General features: G+C 45.3%; 1 protein-coding gene across 2 annotated transcripts in view; it reads right to left on the reverse strand.

Moving 5' to 3' along the window:
- The window catches only part of LOC118777513 (DENN domain-containing protein 1A-like), a 60,625-nt gene that overhangs the window by 33,086 nt on the left and 3,564 nt on the right, over positions 1-23,975 (reverse strand). For both annotated transcript variants that reach the window (XM_036528523.1, XM_036528521.1), the window contains exons 2-5: positions 23,507-23,571; positions 13,813-13,856; positions 4,880-4,929; positions 3,800-3,919 (exon numbers count right to left, since the gene is read on the reverse strand). In XM_036528523.1, coding sequence (XP_036384416.1) covers positions 3,800-3,919; positions 4,880-4,929; positions 13,813-13,856; positions 23,507-23,571 — 279 coding nt within the window. The remainder of the gene's footprint in view (positions 1-3,799; positions 3,920-4,879; positions 4,930-13,812; positions 13,857-23,506; positions 23,572-23,975) is intronic.

The raw sequence follows: 23,975 nt of genomic DNA on the forward strand, positions 1-23,975 counted from the left end.
ATTAGAAACGCAGCTCGTTATGACATCCCAGATGACAGCCAGAAGGCATTAAAACAGGAGTAATAGGTAGAATATAAATGTGCACACAGGGTTTGTAACTGGCTAGAAGTTAAAGAAACCACTGCCACACTAGTGCTTCCAGATGCCTTTGTCTGCTCTGTCTCAAGTTTATTGTTCCGACATACTTCCCCACAAAAAAAGAAAACACATTTTCAACACAGGACGCAGGGAACTGATTAAGCCAGGTCCACTTGCAAACGCTTGGACAGATCTGTGCGGAAATTGACTATGACACCCGCCATGTAGGGCTTCCGTGCTAACCCCAGCTGGAAGGATGGACTGGGGGACATTCACAGCTTTACGGTGTGTGCTAAAAAGGACGACTTTGCTTCACCTGCTCCTTTACTGTGCTACGCAATCAGATTTCACCCCTTCAATATCAGAAGTTCACTGTAAAACATCAACAAACATTAAAAGCCATTTTCCTCATTGCAGAAGTTGAACTTTTGAGAAATGTTGGTAGCACTTTTTAACTGTAGTAACTAACAGCTGTGATACCAGTGAATTTCACTGTAACTGTTTCTTTGCTCTGTGTTACTGTGCAAGGATCCACACATTCTGGGGGAAGTTAAGGTAGTGTGACTGCAACCTAACATTGCAACGTTACCAAATGTTCACCGTGTCATTACCCCTTTGGCCTTTTTTTTGCTTCAGAGCGCCACCAAAATGTTTTCCTTTTTTTACAAAGCAGAGATGACTCCGCAGGCTGCAGACGCTCGCAGAGACCGTCGGTTTAATCTGGTGCGAACCGGATGTTGATTTCCGACGCGGCTCAGCAGAGTTTTTCCAATTACTGCTCGCCGATTCCCCTGGGGAGGGCGAGGGTGCTCTCAGAACTCTCTCATTAAAAAGTAAAATGTGCCGGGGCATAAATGTCAGGATCAATGACTGGGTCCCGCGACCCGGTCGCCGCGAACGCGTGCGGGAGGCCGAAAGAGCGACTCGCTAATTCAAAGGCCTCGCATAATCAGGAGCCAAACTCGACAGCGCTGACACAGGGGCTAACTCTCTGAGCGTTCCGAATGGAGATTTACACAAGGTCGAACCACTACACTTGATAAACAATACATGTCGAGGAGAAGGGCCGTGGGTATACAATTGTGTGCGTGTGAGCGTGCGAGTGTGTGTGCATGCCTGAGTGTATGGGTGTGTGAGAGTGTTTGTGTGTGTTCATGTGTGTCTGGCAGAGAGGGTGTGAGTGTGTATGAGTATGTGTGTGTGTGTGTGTGCGCGCGCTGTGTGCAGGGGCAGCAGAAAGGTGTAGTAATGTTGTTCTATTCCTGGCCGTGTTACTGCTGCGGTACTCATGAAGCGTTTCACCTGAATGGCTTCAGCACATATCCCCGCTGTGTAAGCTTAGCCTTAAAACATAGCAATATCCGTCATAAACACATATTAAATGTCAAGAGATTTCACTCTTGGAGGACCCTGCTGCCATTAAACAGTGCTCCATTATAAATACTGCAGGCTCTGTGTGAACTGGCCATTGTAAATGCCTGTAGCGGAGAAAATGCTAAATGAAGCCAATTGGAGTCCAGAAACTGAACTGAGTGTGTTACACAGAGGAACAATAAAAAAATGCTAATATTCTCATGCTGATATTCTCATGACAGCTTGGAAACAAGCTGCATTTTGTCACATAAGAGCTCTTGCAAATGAGTAGCATCTTGGAAAATCTCAGTAACCCAAACAAAGTTATTATTTTTTTTTTAATGAAAAACTGAATCATCTCCATGCAGTGTCGGGTACTGCAGTCTGAATTCTGTAATGGAGAACTTGGAATGCAATGGAAGGCCAACAATGAAATGAAAACTCTCTTCGGTTTGTTCCACAATGTCACTTAGGTTAACAACGCAGACTGCTAGCAAAGGTTATGAGCACAAACATAATAATATATAAAGTTATCACTTTTCTCTTAAACACAGGGCCCAGAGGTGAGTGCATGTGTATGTTGGAGTACGTATACACATATATCCATGTGTGTGTAGGTGTGTTTATCTCTCTGTATTTGTGGTGTGTGCATGTGTGTGTGTTTACATTTATGTGTTTTTGTGCATGTGCACATATGTATGTGTTTGACCATATGTGTATCTAGAAAAGGGCTAGATGCACAGGAATGGCCCTAGGTTCCCACTTGGAGTGCTGGTGTAACAGGCAGGTGCTGCCACTCTTGCTGGCCCACAGACAGAAACGCATACCCCCAAAAAGGGCTCTTACTGTCCCCTCTGCACGGGAGAGCTCCCCCTGCTGGCAGAGCCCATAGACATAAATGGACAAGCTCATCACTGCTTCAGGGCTGCCCCTCTTTCCAAGGCATGGGAAATTTCAAAATAGCGCCCTGCATTCCACGGATTTCAGCTGCCGTTTTCCACCGCCTGGAGTTCACAGGGAGCCACCAATGAGATTAACAAAAGGCCCTCTGTGAGCGCTTCTTGGCCGCCTTCCATGTCAGCAGCCCTGGAGGGGTCAGAGGTCACGCTAACTACATTCATTCCCAGCAGACACCCCCCCTCCCCTTGCTCCAGCATAGGCTGCATGGAGCGCCACCTCAGAGCTCTCCTCTAATCCCTCCAGAAATTTCTGATCCATCCACGTTTCCGCTCAATTACACCCAAACCTCCACTCACACCCTCAGCAAAAAGGGAGGGGGAGAAAGAGAGAGAGAAAAAGAGAAAGAGAGAGAGAGAGAGAGAGAGAGAGAGAGAGAAGACAGCTCCTGGCCTCACTCAGACACCCAGAGTAAAATACTGGATTGTACTGGTTAAAACAGAGCTCTGACCTCCATCCTTGGACACATATGAAAAAGAAAGACTTTACAAAACAACTTTGAGGATGACTGAACACCAATGACCTTTGCCTTCAGGGTGTTATTACAGCCAGATTCTACCAGGGCAGAGCACGCAACACGTTTAACTTACTTGTGTGACTTCACTGAAGAACACTGGCATTTTCATTTGTTATTTTATTATATCTTTTTGCACAGGACAACAGTATGTACTGCAAAAGGGTGGGTCAGCCCATGTCCAAGTTGCTCAAAACACAGACACTGCACTTTGCCCTGATTGCTAAAAGGATATTGAGCGTGTGCACAGCAATCACATGACCACAGGTGACTTTCTTCTGATGAAATCACAAAATGGTCACAGGGACGATTTGGTGACATTATAAGATGCCAACCCTGTGGTGGATCTCGTGGTTCCTTCATGCTATGCCACTCCTCTCAGCCTATGCCTCCACCCCATTTGGGCAGATATCCCTGTCCTAAACCCTCCCTTACCCCTAAATCCCCCTCCCAGCGACGATTTTGTCACTGACCCCGAGGTCCGCTGGTCCGAGCATGTTTGCTTGTACACATGAGCTTCATCCCTGGTGCCCAAACAGCTTGTATGCTGCTCGTAAACATGAATAATTCACCTTCCAACAGCTGCCCCATGCTTTTGATGCAGCAACACCTGGGAGGAGGGGCTTTTCACAGGACCACACCCCTTACTGAGGGTCTCCAATCAGAACACACCTGTACAGACCCCAGGGATTCACATACCACGAAATCAGCCAGTTTCCTGGCCAAAAGACCTTTCCAGCATGCCAACACAATAGAGTGTATGCTTTTTTGTTCCATTAATCGAGTATATCTCAGTTCACTCAGTTCAATACTGTTATAAGACCACAATGCATTGGATACACACACACACACACACACACACACACACACACACACACACACACACACAGACCTTACCTAAGGATGCAGAAGCAGCTGCGAGCTCCTGATGTCAGACGGCAGAACCCGAATCTCTGCTTGCTCTCGATGTCCGTCAAAACAAAGGTGAAATTCTGCCCCACGTGACTGACCGACAACCTGAGAGATGGAGGGATTATTATTATGATTGTAATTATTTTTTTATTATTATTAGTATTACTATTATTATTACACTGTGAAGAAGAGAGATTGAAAATGTTGGAAAGCTCAGTTAGTCTCGTACTTATGAATTCAAATTATGTTTCATTAAACTGCAAATTTGTTTTCCCCTTTGATGTACTGAAGATTTCTTCCCTCTCTCTCCATCCATTCACACTGGACAGCCGAACATTTACTGAAGTCATTGACTGATGAGCATCCCCGCTCCACCCAGCCCCCCCACACACCACCCAAGGGTGAGCAGAAGGATAAACCCATCATCTCTGAATGCCTTCATTGTAAAGTCTTCATTTTATCAATTTTTGTATTAATACCACTGGTATGCTATTACTTAATAATAATCAGCCTGTAAAAAAAAACAGGAGGCGAGATACTTGTGTGTCGTCTGCAGAGGGCGCTAGCATTCAGTTTCTGAGCTCTATATGAGCACCCACCATTATTATGTTAATTTTAATTACAATAATATCAATACATCAACCTTTAATATGTCAATATTAGAATATTGCTATATTTACATAGGTAAGGTGAGAAGATATTCTCTTGCATCTGCTGTTGGTGTTTTATACCTAAAAAAATTTAATTATCTAGTGTACCGACCTAGTGTTTTTGCTTCTGTGCATGATTTTGCATAACTGTATAGTTAAAAAAAAAGAAACAGGCAAAAGTAATTGCCCAGAACTGGCCATAAACCAACTGGATTACATCTGGAGCATAATACTTGTTACTTGTCCAGATATATTACTTGTTACTGGAACGAATTCATGTTGTGGATAAGATTAGGCACACTTTACGAGCAAGGCATCAGGACATGGCCAGGGCAGCTCTGACCCCCCCTGGCTGGGGGTGGTAAATCACAATGAAAGAGCCAGGAGCCTCGTAAAGCCAGAGCTGAGAACCTACCTGTCAGTGCAGAAGGGGAAACAGAACCTGGAGACCGCCCGAAGGGTTTCCTGTAGAGAGAGAGAAGAGAGAGGGGGGGATCCTTCACACACCTACAGGGACCAGTAAATCAATGCATAAACTGCTCCACACCGCATAACAGGGCGTGGCCTGGCTGGGGAAAAGGGACACAGAGGAGGGCGGAGCAGACAGAGAGGTGAGAGAGTGAGTAGAGAAAAAGGTGTCGGTGGAGGGGGACAGGACGGGGGGAGTTGGGGGATGGTTTGGGGTGAAGGGGGGGGGTCCCCAGTGTTAACAGGTCCTCAGGGATGCATCCTGACCATATGGGCACTACAGAGAGATCCCCAGCTGCCCTGGGGATACAGGGGGGAGGAGGCAGGGCGGTGCCGGCTGGGTGTCGCTGCCTCTGTCTCAGCTGTTACCCTGGAGCTGCGGGGCTGAGGGATTAGGGTTTGGGAGTGGTGTTGGGGGGGGGGGGGGGGTACCCACAAATCAAAGAGCTGGATGGAGCTGGGAGTGAGCGGGAAACCAGCTTGGGGTGGGGGAAGCGGGGAGACGACCGACCGAGAAGGGCAGTGACGCAACATTTGCCACAGAGAAATGTGAACTCTGGGATATCAGACTCCCGTGCGATTCCCCAGGGGCCAGCTCGCTGGAGCAGGTAGCAGGTTTGTCTGGAGTCCAGCGGGATCTTCTCGGGTGGAAGCTTTGTCACCGGTTGCCACAGAAACAGATGGCAGCAGCTCGGAGGCACTGGGCACGCCCCCACACCTCACACCCCCGATGCTGCGGGGAGTGCGCACTTCGTCTGTAAACAGGTGCCACCAAGGGCTCGCACAGCCAGAGCCCAGGCAACCATCTGACAACGTTACATCCACATCCCTTTTCCTGGTGGACTGCCCTTTCTGCACAATGAAATGGGTTTTCATGTCTTTTACCTTACCATGGCACAAAAGGGGATAAATTAGAGCAAGCAACAGCAGAGATCCATCCTATATTGCTGTGTTAGAGAGGCATGAACTCAGATGACGCCTTCTCCTGAACTCTGACTCTGACAATTCAATGTAAGCTGCCTGTTTATCAATGCAAGCAAAAGTTGTTGTTTATTTATTCTGGTGATTTCTCAACACTTCCCACACTATGTCTGTGAGGAAAAAATGAGCACATTCAGTTATCCATTTGTCAAAACTATGGACAAAAGTTAATATTGTCTAGGCTTCAGTAACATGGATGGGAATAGTGAACTACAGGTTTGAACATTTTAATCCCAGGACACTGAGTTGAGCTAGGCAGCTAACCTGAAGTGCTTCATCATATATTCATCTATTGTATGTCAATGTGTGACATGTTAAAATATAAGCAATATATGTTGCCCTGTAAGGGGACATATGCCAAGCAAATACGAAACAGCACTAATGAGCAATAGGCCAAGAGAAACCAAGGCCAGAGCTGTACAGACTTGCTGTGTGTCAGTGAGTGTAAGGGCCTGTGACTAATATAAGGGGGGGAGGTTGGTTATTTTAATTTCTCGTGTGATTCCAGTCAATGTTGAGTCACTTCCAATTTGGAGAGTGAGTTACAGGAACCCTAACCCAGAACCCACCAATCAGCATCTGTCTCTCCCCTCTGCTGTGCATTCTGTACTGACATACAGCCAATCCTTGCAATGATGTCCTGTAGAAAAGCAGGCTTTGAGTGGGGTGGGTGGCCTGAGATGTGGTGATGAATCAAAGTGACAAACATTGACCATGCATTCAGAAATTTTCAGTACAGTTACTCACACAGTCACATGCAAGAGGGCCAAAACAGAGAAAGAGAGAGCACAAATACACATATACACAGATATACGGTCACATGCTCGCATACACACATACACACACACATGCAAACACATACTCTCTCTCTCTCACACACACACAACACATACATGCAAATAGACACCCACACATGCAAATACACACACACACACACACACACTCACAAAGTAACACGCATGCATTCACACACACTTGTACATGCAAAACACATCCATAAATACACACAATCCTACATGAGTAAATGAACAGATTTGGCCTAAATGGCCTTACTAATACGAATATGAAGGACCCAGAAATGAAACCATTTTCCACAGCAGTGTATCTATCCACTGATTTAACTAATTTGACTAATAAAAAAAAACTCAAATTTAGTGTATATATTAACCACACTAACAATTTAATAATGTACACAAACCAACATCTTTTAAGACTAATGGTGACTACTCCCAAATCTGGCTCTGTGAAACTATTCTATATAATCTTAATACTCAATACCCACTACCCCTGCCTGAAGCATGGCCTTCACCAAGAGTTTCACACCTCAAACGAAGCTCAAAGGGGTTCCTTTCCCGAAACAACCAGGCCATTTGCTTTAACGAGCCCATGCATCACGATTCATAAAGACGATCCAAGAGCGACGATCGTCCATCATCATGGAGGCGCACGAATGGAAGCCACTGGGACAGGAAGCACATTTTGAAAAAGGGAGGAGGCGTGTACACCAGCCCTCCCCTTGTCCCACAGGACAGGTCAGAGAGCTGTAATATGCCTTGCTTTATTGCCCCCTGCGGCAAAACCGGCCCTTTAACTGCAGAGCTGTGAAGCACTCTACAACCCCCTTTCCGCTGAAACTCAGGGCAGGCTCTGACCCTCCAGTGTCACCTCCATGGGCTGCACCACGTCCTGTCCAGATGCCTCACACCCAGACCCCTGATCCGTCCTCCATTAAACACGCCTGACCCAGCCCCTCAGCTCAACTCAGCTACATCATATTCTGGCCCGGACCAGAATGCTCTGCTCTCAAAGGGGACACGCAAGGCTCACTGACTTCTCCCAGCCTCGCAAGTCAAGGAACCCTGACTTGGCTCTACTGACACCGGTCCGAAGTCCTTTTTCTATTTTCAACAAAAATAAAGTGTAGAGACACTTTAGGAGGTGGATGGTGTCGAAACTCTCCCTCCATCATTTTCCCCCTAATGTGCACCTCATAACACCCTCCTGTACCAGACATATGTTAGCCCCTGCTCTTTCTCCAGGAAGGAACATTTTATTTCATTGGAATTACCCCAATGCTCATCATTTTAATGACTATAAATGATGCCCCAGTCAAAGGGAACTCTGGGAAGGCAGTGACAGCTGTAGTGGCCACACAGGAAACATGCTCATCTTAATGAGCTGAAAGCCCCTCCCCCACAAAGTACGTTTCACATATTCATCTGAAAGCCTTTAAATTAGTGCCTGCAAAGTGATGAAAAGCTTTAATAAAAGCGAGGCCCACAATATTGATACTTGGTTATTAGGCAGCAAGCAAACACCACATTAAGACCTCATTATTGGTAATAACAGAGCCAGAGGTCTCATTTATTTCAATGAGTGGTTGCTACGAGTTAAGCATCCTCTATTACTGCAGAAAAACAACAAATGTATGCTATTTCATGTGCTTAAAAGCAAATCTCAGGGACAAAAGAGGAAAATAAGGAAAAAAGGGAAAAAAATATGAAAGAAGCCAACAAAAAAACAATACATAGAAGTGAGTCATACAGATGACCCAGTTTCAGTGTAAACATGACATTTGTTCTTCTGTAATGGACTGCTGTCATCCAGAGTCCAATAGAGGAAACAACCAAACAAGATACAAAAAGAGAATAAGAACCAATCCCAACTCAAGCTGTTGAAGTGGACACACACAAGCATACCGCATACAGACAAACACACACATATGCACAAAAATATCTATACCACATACGCATACAAACACACACACACACACACACACACACACACACACACACACACACACACACACACACACACACACACACACACACACACACAAGACACACTATCTGAGGTGCAGCAGTGTAAGGTATAGTGTCACAGCAATAAGAGGCAGGCCTCATAACCAAAGGTTGCTGGTTAATACCCACATGGGACACTGCTGATCTTTCCTTGCCTCCGTAAAGATCCTGTTGTACAAATTTATAACATAACAACGCAATCCATGTAAGTAGCTATGGATAAGAACATCTGCCGTGAAAATCTAATCAAATTTAACCTTGAGGTGCTGGGACATGAATATGCAGAGGTGGATTCATTTTGAGGGAAATGGCGCTAAACACCAACACCAGACCGGCAAAGGGCCACCTTCCGACCTTCTCCTCCAGTTGGGTGCAGTGTCATTTTTATTTCTGCTCCACGAAGTCGCCCTTAGATCCACCTGGTCACTGTGGGTTATAGGACGCATGTACCTCCCACCGAAGGGTGGAGAGGCAGTATACAGACTCCACCTTTGGATCGGTTCAGTGGGCCTGTGTGGAGTGTATCCAACCTGACCCCATCAAGGTTGTCGGTTCGGTCCCCAGCCAAGCCCTAAAACCCAGATCGACCAATCAGAGACTGTTAAAAACGGCACCCGCTGTCTCTCTGCTGCTTGCTCAGAGTTTAAGGAAACTGAATGGTATTTACATGGCAACAATAATATACCTTAAACACACATATGTGTGAATTCTGCAGAGGATAACACAGTACAGCCGTAGTACTTGGCATTTTGGATGTCTAATTATGGGTGGCAGGCCTATGATAGACTGGCATCCTGTCCAAGAGGTGTCCTCGTACATCAGCTGTTTCACACCACAGAAATTAGGATAATCTCCGACCCTACAAGCCACCCGGCTGGGATAGGGCTCCATGCTGTTCTGCTTTGAGCAGGCACCTCCCCTCCCACTCTCCCTCTATCTTTCTTTCTTTCCCAGCTCCTCTCTCAGCTCCCAGCTGTGGTTGTGCTACTGTAGGCCCTGCGGCTTGTTTTGACATAGGGTCCCCCAGACAGCTGGGATCAGTCAGGCTTATTCAGATGAACCAGTGGCGGGGGGCAGAATCAAGGCCTTGTATGTAAACCTAGTGCTACTGCAACTGGAGCCAGAGGAGATTTAATGCAGAAGAAGCTTAGCGCTGCACTGTTGACAGCACTGTTGACGAAATGTAACTGTACTCTCCTGTAATAAATCAAAATACAAGTAATAAATCCTACGGAACCAGCTGAGCGCTGACCATCTTTTGTTCATATCATAAAACAAAGCTTAGAGTAAACGGTCATGACAAAACTGGCAAACACCCATTAAATATCTCCCTTGAATACCACACCTTACAGTGCAGACTACAGCACAGTGTTCCAGACAGCAACACATCAATGATTCTCTCATAGCCCTGTGCCTTTGAGGAAAGGTTCAAATTTTCAATTAAAGCAGCTGACCCCTGACCACTGACACAGCCAGCAAGAGAGGGCATTAACCCTCCAATCTCCTTAAATCTTTCACCACATGAAGAAGCCAGGGGATGACAACACATTGGGAAGTCAGTGAATAATTCACTGTCCACCAGCCGGCCCCAGTAGAGGCCACAGATATTTTATTCATTGATGTCAGCGAGGATAAACTGGAATTTTACTGTTTCTGGATCAAGTCTTTTCCTGCTTGTTTGAAAATCAGAGCTGTGACTCTGCAAACCATACACCTATAATGCAGATGTGTCCATCAGGTGTTCCCCATGGCTCTGATTATGGAGCCATAGCCACTGCATTGAGCATTGGAACTCATAATGCAAAATGATGCCCCTTCTGCTTCATGCAAGGCTGTGTCATAGTACAACTGACAGTTTTCCATAGACAGTTCTCCATAATCTCTATAAACTAGGAACAGGGTTAAACCAACAATTGTCCATAATTCTGACACACAATTAAAAGCAAGTATCACTTTCCCTCAAAGTAAACACAGCTTTGTTCGTTCCAATTTCTCCTTTCCTGAAATCACCGTACTGTTTTGTGTGAAGAAGAGCAATTTCATTAAATGCAAGAAACACCCGCATTTATTTCTGTCATGGTTAATGACAATGTTGGTTGAATCCAGACAATGAGTCCAAAGCAGAATGATGTAGCTGACACACTAACCTTGGAGTGGTTCAGGGGCACTGAATAAACCCTTTCATCTTCTGTTTCACTTTCTATCAATGCCTCTGTCTGCCCAAAACTAAAATTTTATTTTATTGCCAAGATGTCACAGTGCAAAGTGTTGCCAAAGCAGGATTACAAATGTGAAATGTATGATACAATGTATCTGAACTTTCCATACAAATTATATATGATGTACGAGATCTCACTGTGTCTCTTTTTCTCTCTCTCCTCCTCTCCTCCCCCCCTTGTATATGCCTTCTGTCTCCCTTAACGAACTGCACAGTCATAACAGCAGATGTACAGGCAGCTGTTCTTCCTTGCCAGTTTTAATGCTTTGTAACGGTGGTCCGCCTTTTGAACAACACACCTGCAGCCACTCCATGTATGCAGTAGTGACATTTACCTGTGCTGTATTGAGTTTGCTGCTACAGTTATGAAGGGTTGCTGTAGCTGTTTCCCACTCGAGCAGTCATTTCTTAACCAGAGATAGTTTAATAAACATTATTATTAACAATATGTAAGAGATTCAACTACATATCTGTGCGTGTTGTAGCTGTAACAGTCCTGTTTCTGGTGCCAAAAACCAATTGCTTCACCGCAGCATAGTTGTTAACAAAAAGATCTGCCCTCCAATTAGACCGTCCCCTCAGAAAACAAAAAAAAAAAACTCCCTGCCCTTCCAGGTGAGAGGCATCTCTCAATGCTACACAGCTGCCAGGGGCTGCAATCAAGAGGGAGTCACGTGATGCGCGGTGGTGTCACATGACACAGCAGACTACAGAGAGCACTGCTGTCTGAGCCTATCAAAGGCTCCGAACAACAAACTCGCGCAGCTGGGAAGAACACTGCATCCCACGTCCAGTCAGACCATTAAAGCGTGCCAACTTAAAAAAGAGGATGTCCCTCTGTCTGTGTGTGAAAAATCAAAACCCCCTGTCTTCCATTCCTTTTTTTAAATTCTCTGTCTCTTTCTCTCTCTCTGTTTCTCAGAGGTCACCGATTTGAATATCCCCTCATTAACGACTAAACTCAGCCTTTTTTGCCGGGAAGTTAAAATAATGCTCGGCGCAGCCACATCAAAGGATCGCAACTTCAAAAAAATCTGATTTGCGCATTACAAAAAAAACCCCAGCACCTCGTCACATTAATCCTGCCACAGAAATATGCAGCAGCTGCCTAATTTAAGTGATTCAGAGTGTCAGTGCGACTGTAGCCTGGTTGCGGGTCAAAGAGGGCGGCGGTGACTGGAGAGAGAGAGAGACAGAGAGAGAGAGGTAGACCACCGTGGGCGAGCGAGACGAGCTTTGTTTTAATTACGAGCTTGTGGCAGGTGGAAAGCGCAGAGATCCAGCTCGTTATGCCATCGCTTTGAATCAAACGGCTCATCTGCATATCAGATCACATCCCTCACGCAGACGTCGAGAGGACGAGGGGAGATAATGAGACTCAGTCGTTTCTCCTCTCTCTTTTATGCCAAATATTTGCGTGTGTCACTTTCCCTCTGTATATGTCTGTGTGTTCCCACTAATATGGCTCTACTTCCGCCTGACAAAACACTCCTCTGCTTCAAATGGCTCACTCCAAAAACTAGTAAAATGTAAAAGTAATTCATATTGATTGACCTGTAGGCAAAGACAAAAACTAATGAAAAGTAAAGCAGAGAGAATTATGGGAAGGGGCAGGTGATCGTCAGGATACTCTTCGTTTCACTCTAAGTGTCTTCTATTCCTTTTCTGCCCCTTTTCTCCCAACTCTGTCATCTATAAAGGAGGGCCTGGCTTTTGTGGCTACAGGAGAAGCCAAAGCAGCGGCATTTATTACCACCTCCCAGATAGCCAGTCTGAACCCACATATACACATACTTTTTCCCCCCTCATCCCCTCAACCCCAAACCCCCCTCCTTTCCCTCACCCTACCCTACCCCTGTTCCTAAAGCCACACAGACAAAATAATTTGAGACAGATTCTTTACTGTAAGGAACAAAGGCCTCCCCAGACTCAGATGTCCACAAATGCTTTCCTTCCACATCAAACAACTCTGCAAGAGGGAGGGAGAGAGAGAGCGAGAGAGAGAGAGAAGGGAGAGAAAAAGAGAACAACACACAAACAAAATGATTACTAAGTCCCAGTCTGGTTTGAGGAGCGTTTCAAATAAGAGGGAATACGGATTCAAACACTAGCTCCCCCTCCCCTTCCTCCTCTCCTCCCCACACTCCATCACTCTGAAGGAAACGGAGAGAGGTGACTCTACGGAAGTGCGCCTGCCTCTGGTCCCTGTACCACTCAACAGAGGAAGGCTTTTTTCTAGATAAAGTGTGCATGCGTGGGAGAGGAACAGAGAAACCGAACACGCTGCATAACACCTGGAGGCAAATACAAGGTCTCTTACAACTCTCAAACACCGACCGATGAACACAGGCCAGGCAGCAGCTCCCCTCCACACACACTCCTGCAAACTACTGGAAAAAAAAAATGAATTTTGATCTCAGCAGGACAATCTGCTAACTCAAAGGTGAAAAAATAAACATTGTCAATATCTCATCTACGTAATCAAAGCTGCCAAGCAATGTTAAGGATATATATGAGTTTTTCCATCTGTCAGTGGAACTGACATGGATTTTGTTAGTGTTTGATAGATAAGGGATTAGTGTCATACCACCACGAGTCAGTAAGTTGCACAAACACTACACTCATGCAATGGGCCCTTTCAGAGCCAAACAGTCACTGGCCCCACACATGCACACACATACATGTATACACACACACACACACACACACACACACACACACACACACACACACACACACACACACACACACACAAAACCTCACAAAGACCTCACAGAGATCAAACAGGAAGTTTGAAAGTATAATAAAAAAGGGAAGAGGGTGAGGGGGGAAGGCCGTGGTGGGAGAAGGAGAAGGGGGAGATAATTATGCATTCCAAACCTGGTCCGTGTAGCCCTCGGGGAACTGCCGCCGCACCTCGGGAACTGTAAATAATTGACAGATAATATTAATTGGCTTTGGATTAGCAGGAGAGCAGAGTTCAGAGCATTAATATTTGATCAGAGGACTATGGGGACACTGGCGGGGGATCCGAGGGGCAGCTGAGGCTGTTCTGTTCATTAGGCCAAAGCGGGAAGGGGAACGGCCGAGGCAGCGGCACACCACTGTACCCTCCTCAGGGGTGGGGGGGGGGGGGGGGGGGACAGAAATATAAACGGGCTAATGCTCCAGTTAGCTCAAGGCCACTGACTCAGTACATTGCCTGCACTGCAGAAATCACAAAGGTTTCTAAACTTACACCACTTACCATCACTGTATTGGTAATGTCGTTGCAGTGGCGAGGAGCCACAACTCAAATATCTATATATTCTGAGTCTGTCTGTCTGTCATTTCTATCTATCTACAGTGAACGAATTGATACCGATATAAAACTATACATACAAAGAAAAAGAAATTAATTAAGGACGATCATATTTCTCTCAGGTGATGGAAATTCCAGCGTGAGCTTCCAAGCAGGCCCTCCAGCACTCTTAACAGGGGAGGAAAAAAGGCACATTACAGTGACGTGGGCAGGAGAGATGAGGCAGAAACTCAGAGGTCTCCGTGACCATATCACCCCACTCTCACTACCAAACGCTGTCACTTTGGTTTAGTCACGTTCGCACCACACTGTCTGCGCATATCCGCTTATATCATGCAGCTACCCAGGGCCACCTCTCCATCGCCTACAATACTGTGCCACTGTAATAATGTTTTTTTTTTAATCTTAGCACCCTCTGGTGCAATCTGTGTGACTAATGGCACTTATGATACCGTAAGAAAGATGTTCATTAAAGATACCGACACAAAATTACCATAAAATTGACAAAATTATGGCTCATGATTCTGGCTACTTCCCATAGTAGACTGTTACAGACAGGAAAGCTTTTTTTCCCTAACCCAGCTGTATTTCTCAGCTGTCCATGTAAACTGAGAAACATCAACCGGCGCAATCAAAGCTAGAGACCCCATGTCATTCATAAGCAGATGGCTTGTTTCAGCCATTAAAGCATTAGATCTCTAACTTATACCAAAACTAGCTTACTCTCCCTAGACCACCTGGTGAAAAATTTGGTGCAGGTGCAGGAAAATTTTGCATTCACACTTGGATTGTGAACCAGACTGATGCGGATCAGACCTGTTTTTTTGTTTTGTCTGTCTGTCCCCCTCTTTCACTCTTCACTAATTTACTTCCTTAATCACATTATGTCGATGCTACAGCAATTATAGACAAATCAAATTAAATTAATAAAACAGTCTGTAAATTCCTCGCATGCTTAATTGCTAATGATGAGGTGACCATTTACTCTCTGGCCTGAGTGATTATGTTCCGTATGCCGCTTGTTTCGTTGCCATGGCAGCTGCAAAGCACTTTGTGACACTGCGGCTGCCTGGCAGGAATGTCCTTGCTGACACACTCATGCGCATATCTGCGCAGTTACAGCAGGCAGCTGTGCAGCAGATAGGCAGCAATTGGGCTGTCTGCTGGCTTGCTTACCAGAGGCATCAGTCACATGTGTATCAGGCATCTCACGTGCATGTGCACCGTATATGTAACATGTAAGGCTAATACCATGCGGCCAGCAGGAGCAAGGGTTCCAGTCTGGGAACAAGTTGAGGGCTAATTCTGGAAAGCAACAACAAAAAAAAAATCATCAAATATTTTCCCAGTGTTCACTTCTTAAACCACCTACCATGGGTGTGCTCTCAGTGCTAGCTGCAGAAAGTCATTACCAGAGCAACTGGGGAATTGACAGCCATGGAAGCATTTAATTTTCTCAGCGCACAATATTGTCCCCACTTTACGTCTGCCTTGAAATACAGCTGTCAGCACACAGACACATGTTCTGCGTTAGGCCACTGGTTCATAAAAAAGATATTTCTGTGGGAGTGCTCGCACACACACACACACACACACACACACACACACACACACACACACACACACAGATGGATATGCACACACAATCACACACAAGTAAATACAAAGGCACCATAAAAGGCCAGAAAGCAGTGCTGTGAAATGAGCTGTAAACCACATAATCTCATTGCTCAATTTCATGGGGTTTAAAGCAAGCCCTATGTCTCTGTCCCCCATAACTCTCTCTGCTGAGTGAACCCAGCCTCACTGCCCTGCAGCCTCCTCTGCTGACAGTACAGGGACATGCTGTGGGGGACCGCACGGGTGCCCACCTCTCTCTGTCTCTCTCTGTCTTTCTCTCTCACACACACACCAGTGCCAGAACAGACAGAATGACAGACAAGCACACACATACACCTATAAACTCACATGGCCTTTTTCTGTGAACTAGCTGAGAAGCACACCTAGTCCTGCTCTCTCATCGTCAGGGACAGGAAGCTGAAGCTAACGAGGTGGGGGGGGAGCATATCCCTTGAAAGACTGCTGCCAGATGGGATTAAGAAGGAGGAGGTGGGGGAGGGAGACCCCCCAGCACTACCAGCTTGCATTTATACTTGTTTTTTGAGGACTTGAAGAGTAGAATAGACATCAAAGGTAAATGAATTAAACTTCATTCAGCATATCCATTGTGACTTAAGCAACCCTGACACAAGGGCAACAGGAAAGTGAAGTCAAAGCTACAGCTGAGATATTATTAACTTACCACTGACTTCAATATAAGCTTTCTGAGGGACCACAGGGCTTTCAAAAACAATAACGCATACATTAAGAGTACCAACATATCAAGCTGAAGAGTGACAAAGACATTAAGTCTCAAAATATATTTATATCTTTACAATTCTTTATGAAAAAATAAACAGGATAGGGAATATCCCTAACTTGGATAACAATACTCACAAAACAACCCTCCTTAATTTTCATGTTTGTTCACTGAAACAGTATACTGGCTGAACCAAAACAAATAATGGCTCTTTACGTTAGAGACGGCAGGAAAACATCCTGCACTTGACAAGTGCTTCCTTTCCCCCACTCAGAGTGGCGGGGGGTGGGGGGGGGGGCAGCAACATAACCCTGGAATCCTTGTTCGGCCCCGCGGCGAACCTCACCCCCACTCCGCACCGTGACAGTTGCCAGGTAACAGGTCCACGCGAGGAGGAGGCACAGCAGCTGGGGGACCCCAAAGTCGCGCACTCCTTCTGCTCTGGGACCGACCGCAGAAGCTTTGGCCCTGGGGGACCGCTCGTCTTTCACTCGGCCCAGCGGGAGAAGACAAACACCAAACACGGGCTATATCCAGGCCCCGCTCCCCAACCACTACCACTCGCTCCACCACCCAGTTTACACTGTTCTAATAAAAAATGATCTCTTTTACTCATTACATACAGTATGTGTGGACTGGGTTTACTGGGCAGACCAGAAGTCATGTGGAGACAGTCACTGTATTTATGAGTGACAAAGAATTTTTTGCCAAAACAGAAAAAAGGCATCCTTAATCTTATACCTCTGTTTTATTTAGCCTTTTTTCTAAAACAACAATTAAAGCCTCAAAACTGCATGCCACATGGACATGTTTCAGTTGATACTGCCCCTGACCTAAACTTATGTAATGGATGTAATTGTGGTGTTCCTCTCAATCAGCCAGGGTAATGGAGGGAAATTGTGGCAGGACAAATAACATGTCCAATAACAGGAGGTGGAGAAATGGAATAATGAGCCAGCGTGGTTCCGGCTCTACAGTGAAAAACGGATGTAATGGGCCAGCTTGGTTCTGGCTACACAGCAGCGAAGGTCCATAATTATTTGCTGTGGTCAGTGATGGCAATATGTCATTTTCCCCCTCTGTGTTCATCTTTCTCAGTTTTTTAGTGGAAAAAGTTTATACTATTGCTTTTAGGAGAGGCACACATGTGGCACCTGTGCATCTGTGGGTGTAACCACACTGGCCTGTTCAGGCGAATATCGTGTAGGCGACCGTCATGCCCCCACAGTTCCACTGAACGTCCCTCTGACAGAAGTTTGAAGACTGAAAGGGGACACCGACGAATGTGATGGGGGACACTGAGGGCTGCGTTGGCCCAGAAACCACAGGGACTTCATTTTTATGCTGACTTTTGGAAGAGCAACCTGTTCTGGTTAAGAAAGTCTCTCCACCGTGCCAAAAGACTCTTGAAGACTGGATGAAAAGACTTGGGAGGGACGTTTGTGAGTGGGGGGGGTGAGTAGATGAAATGAAAACAGACACCCATGCAGACTGAACGATGACCTTGAGCCAAAAATAATAATTTCCAAACAGGCAGCCATCAATAATAATCTGCATTTCCAGTAAATACCCCGCAAAACCAGGGCTTTCATGTCTTTTTGATCTCCCTCTGTATAATTGCGCTGTGTAAGACTGCACAGTGCTGAAGCGTTGGGCCACAGCTAATGGGGACGCTGCCTGAACCAGGGAGGGGCTGACAGAGGAGGGTCCACACTGAAGAGAGAGAGAGAGAGAGACCCCTGAGCAGCGCTACTGTAATTAAAGGAAGAAACTCAGCGCCGGGGACTTCACTCTCACACAGGCACATGAAAGAGAAAAGTCACATGGATACGCTGATCAAAACACGCTAGCGCACGCTCTCCACGCACACCCCTGATTTAACTGGGTCCAGCAGGACTACAGCGAGAACAAACACAGGAGCACAAAAAATGGCCAGTGCCAAAAGGAGATCAAGAAAAGAAATATTCATGAGATCACATCTGCAGCTTCCACTGAGAAAATCCATCCCTCAAACATTCCTCAAAAAAACAAAAAAACCAAACAAGACATGAGTAAATCTGTGTTTGACTGTCCATGTTTCAGAAAAGGGTACATGATCCTATTAGCAGCAGCAGACAGGATCTGAAGCGTGTATTTAGCAGAATGACAGGAGTGTTATCTAACTCGCTGAGAGCTGGCATAAAATACTGAAAATAAATTCAGGAAGGTCAGTGTGCGACACAGGTCGAGCAGAAATATTGCACATCAAAGAATGCTATTCATATCCCAAGATGTAAAATATGTGCATTCTTGTGCACGCGTACACACACACACACACACACACACACGCGCACACAAATACACACACACACACACACACACACACACACACACGCACACTATTAGCAGTGTGTGGATACAGGCCACAGGCAACAGAGAGGTGGAGAGGGTGAGGACAGGAAGCAGCCGATGGGAGGCAGAAGGGGGAGAGCGGGTTCCTTCCACTGAGGCCCAACAGCAGCTCTGACACCACTGCCAGCCTCAGAGGGGCCTTATGTAAGGGGCACGGCAGGGTCAGGGGACGGACAGCACCGGACTGGGCGAAACTCACCAACTGCAAAAGTGGACTGAAGCTCCACCCACTATGTGTTTGCCCAAGACTGGGCAAACACATAACGCTCACATTAGCTGAATGGTACCGAACGTCTTTTTTGGGTGAGATAATGATGGACATCAACGTTTAATAAGCTTTGAACAGTCAATTAGCACCAGGTAATCACCCGCTATTGGTTAGGTATCGATGAGATGCCAGTTCCTGCACAACCACAGCAAAGTGGAGAGCTGAGGAACTGTTCAAAAGCAACTGACACAGGGGACAGAGTGTCTGAGACAGGGGAAAGCCTAACTGAAATCACAAATTACTCAGCCACGCAAGTAAATAACACTTTATGCCAGGTGTTGCTGTGACCACATATTAATATGCACAGTATTACATAAGTGCAAGTGAGGAAGAGAAAAAACACCACAGAACTGCAGAAATGGGTCTCAGCTCAGGCATTTACCCTGCAATACTGCATGTCACACTGGAAATTCTAAAAAAATAAAACACCAAAAGCCTGAAACTTTTTACTTCCTTCTCTCTTTTGTTCTTTCATTCTTCTTTTCCCTCCTGAGCTCAGTAATAAAGTGCTGCGCCCACTAATCCCGCACGACTCCTTAACGTACAGCTTGGCATCTGTTGCTGAGGCTCTTACAAACGGGCACACAAAGGACAGCCTGCCTGTTTGAGGGAGGACCCCTTTGTAAACTAATTCTGAAACTTTCATAGTTCTTGTTTGTGCGGGTTAAAGGCTAATTCGAGGACCCCTCCCCTGCGGCCGTCAGAGGCCTGTATGTACATGGATTAGAGCCCCTTTCATTCTACAGAAAAGCAGCGCTCTACAGCCAAAGGCTGACAGAAGCTCGTTACGCAGCTAGAGTGGCCACAATCATTCAGGGAAGACAATGCCCATATTGTGGTCATCTGGTACAGAAAGAGGGACAGGGGTGGCTGGAAAAATTGGGGCAGAGGTTCAAGCAGCCTTACTGCCGCAAAGGTCTGCCCCTTCACCACTGAGACCTGAACCTCCCTGGCCCTTCTTTCCACAGCAAATGAAGCCAGGCCACAGGGAACTGCATGTACATGGAGAAAAATTTTAGGCTGGGGGAGCGGAGCAGGGTGCTAAACAAACAAAACAAGTTAAACTGGATTTCTTGTTCAGAAATTGGGAAATATTACCAAGTCTACGCTTCCATGGAAACATTCACATGTACTCTCTTCCCCTCTCCCTTTTCTTGCTCAATCTCTCTGCTCTCTCTCACTCTCGCCTCTCAATATCCCTCTCTTTTCTGTTTCTCTTACCCCATCTCTTTCCCTCTCTCCCTCTCTCTCTCTCCCCCTCCCTCCCTCCCTCCCTCTCACCCCATCTCCCTCCCTCCCACTCACCCCATCTCCCTCCCATTCTCTCTCTCTCTGCCAAATAAAACGATCAAGAGCAAATAAGTGCCCTTGTCAAGTGGCTGAAGGAGGCCGAGTGCAAACAGAACAAGGCTGGTGTAATCTGGGGCCACAGGGAAGGTCGCCAGGCAGGAGTGTTCCTACAGAGTGACTCCACTGCAGGGTGGCCTAGGCATATTCATTGAGCAACGCTAGGAAAAGAAACAAGCTTTAAGCATTCAGAATACGCTGCTGTATGATGTAGAGCTGTGCTGCACCCGGGCTAGTGAAGCTGTCAATCAGTCTGATCACACGGCCAAACTGTACTGACTGTGGATGCTAGCACAGCACAGGCTACTGAGAACTGCCTGTTGACCTTGTGCTGAAAACATGCACATTTACATGAAGGTGTAGGACTTGAAACACTGCAGCCCCTTGACGTGCACAAGCAGTTTTAATAATAAGCCACAGTAGTACCCATAATTAAAATGCACTGGCACTACCCTATTACTACAACACACACAGTGCACACATGCATCAGTTAGCCCAAGCCTCTGTGGCATGCTTTAGGAAAATGAAACACAATTTATCAAGAGCTTTTTCCTACTTTCAGCAAGGTATCTCTACCTGACAGTCAGCACTCCCCAGGGGGTTAAAGGTTCAAGATCACAAAGACTACAGCGATCAACAGAGTGCCATTGCTCTTACACAAAGGAAGAAAAGGAGAAATGGAAAAAAAATCAGTAAATAAACTAGAAAAAATTCCCTCCAAACAGCACTAGAACAGAAGCAGAGAGAACAGACAGTCTTGATGGACAGGTTGTTCGATAACACAAAGAAGGACAGCAAGTGTCTGGCATGTTCCAAACACAACATACTGGAGTCAGAGCCTTGCAGTGACGGGTCTTGTTTGAATTAATCCACAAAAACAAATTGATATGTATGAACTGAAAAGTCATAGCTGATTATGCAAGCTGTTCCAAATGAAGTAGTCTCACACATTTTCTGGTTTTGAACATTTGGCTTTTAAAATACAGAAATTTGACTTCAGCAACATTTTTCTCAAAATGAAAAGTAAAATCATCAGGTTTTCTTCAGTTGTGACCATACCATTACTGTACAACTTACTCATAAAAAGGAAAAACAATGCATTAAAGCACACAGTTTGCAATATTACTACGATGCACATCATCTTCCAACTTTTAAATGTTTAAGGTTCCGTCCATTAATAATTGAAAGGCACTTGCACTGAGAATAACAGTAAAGGTCACGGAAGTCATTCACTGTAATAATGAGAACACATAACGAGACCCAGATACCAACACGTTACGTGAGAAAACTGTGAAACGCTGCCTATGAATCAATTCATAAAATGACCACATTATGACTGAGCCATGGAAATATCATGCAGAGCCGATGTCCTCTCACACAGGAACATAAGAGGTCATCCAACAATTACATATTTCACATCATTACAGACACCCCAGAATAAATCATTTTCTGGCTTGAAACTGAACAATACCATAAAGAGACCCTAATTAGGGCTCCTGAAAACTAGTTCTCTGTTTCTCTCACAAGTTCTCACTCAGCTATTCGTGGGTCCGTAAACGTATTAGACAGCGGTGCACCGAGTCAGCATGTCCCTCACGGTAATGACAGGAATTGCAATAGGATGCCTATGACAGAGCATAGATAGACACTGTTTTTTTTCTACAAAAGCACAATGAAGCATAATACACAAAGCACATGAACCCACATGGCCACAGTTTCTGATACCCTGGGGTAAACTTACTTAAATATAAGTAAGCACTTAAATATATTGACATAAGTATATTTAGTATTTGGGATTGACGTGGTAACTTGTTAACCTCTACTTTAACCAGTTAAAATACAAATGCTGCAGTAACTTCAACGCGCGTTTTAGTAGTTACATGGAATATAGTTATTTTAAAACCAAGCCATGAGAAATGCAACAATATGCTGCCAATCACTGACTCCTAAGAACCAATCGAAAGAACACTGAGACTGGTTCAAAGCAGTGAAGCAGTCAGTCATAATGAATCCAGAACACCCCAGTCTGAGGTTAATGATGTTCATGAAGTCATACTCTTCCACAGGTTTTAGGGCACACATTTTAATTTTAAAATTCAATAATGATACTTGTTATTACATAACAGAAATGGTGAAATTACACTGCATGGAGAAATAGTTGATTCAATTGTTTGAAAGTGTTGAAGGCTGGAAAGCCTTCAGAGCTCATCTGAAACACTGGATCACAAGGCAAAGGCAATGTTATCAGATGGAAGCAGCCAGTGCTGCTACATGCAGGTTTCAGTATCTGCTGTACAATGTCCTCATAATTCTGATATTAAAATGAAGGACTTTAAAACGTTACCATCAAGCTAAAAGACTGATTGTGTTTGGATGAAGGAGTTTTTTTTTTATTTTAACAGTTAAACCTTATAATAACCAACAATTCAGGAAGCAGATTTCCCATCCTTTTTATCCTAAGGTGATTTAATATTTGTTACAAATGGCTTTGTGAGCCCTTTCAGTTGGTATCCCTGGTTATGGTTATTCAAGAGTTAACTGCTGCAGCTTCCACACCCTTCTGAGAATGACATCGGTGCAGCTGTCAGTAATCAGATATTGTAAAGGGAGCTTCCTCTTGTGACAGCAGAAATGACTCTCTTACACCATGCTTATTCAGCATCGACAACTGCTCAGAGTGAAACGTCACCAGTCTCTCTAAAAGTCTCCTTCTCTACACAGAGGTTCCCAGGGTTTTTAATATTATTTTCTTGCATGGTTTTATGTAAATTTCTCTACACATATTTTCATAAATATCATTCTTATAAATACATGTGGGGCTGCTTTGGCAACAGGTAAAAATGGAGGGATATTCATTCTATGTCTCAGCATCAGTACTGTTCAGTAACACACCGGATGAATCACCTACCTGCACCTGCCGTCCCTGGCTGTGTGACTTCCACATACACCTCAAAGGTCGACTCTGGGCTCTCCCTGAAAGACACACCAGAGGTCAGAGGTCAGAGGTCAGGACAGTTTACCATGGGGAGGAGCAGGGGGTCTCAGTTACTACTGTGTTAATCACTGGCATCAATCATCCATCAATGGTGCACACCCTTCATAAGAACACACAGTGCAAAATTGATTTGCTTATTTATGGGGAGGTTTTCCCATGGGTTTGTATAGACTGAGTCTTAATTAGTTTTTATATCTACCATCAAGTAATTATTTTCTGGCATTTTCTTAAGTGAAGTGTGCTGCACTAGAGTCCTGCACAGGGCTGTCTACACTCCTGCTCCCTTAATGATTTATGCCACCCCTGCTCCTGTGTCTTTTTGACCCACTCCCGCCCGCTCCTGCATCCTTTAAGTTTCGCAAAACAACAGACCCCAAAAAAA

Source organism: Megalops cyprinoides, chromosome 5, assembly GCF_013368585.1.
Source record: "Megalops cyprinoides isolate fMegCyp1 chromosome 5, fMegCyp1.pri, whole genome shotgun sequence".
NCBI classification, from domain to species: Eukaryota; Metazoa; Chordata; class Actinopteri; order Elopiformes; family Megalopidae; genus Megalops; species Megalops cyprinoides.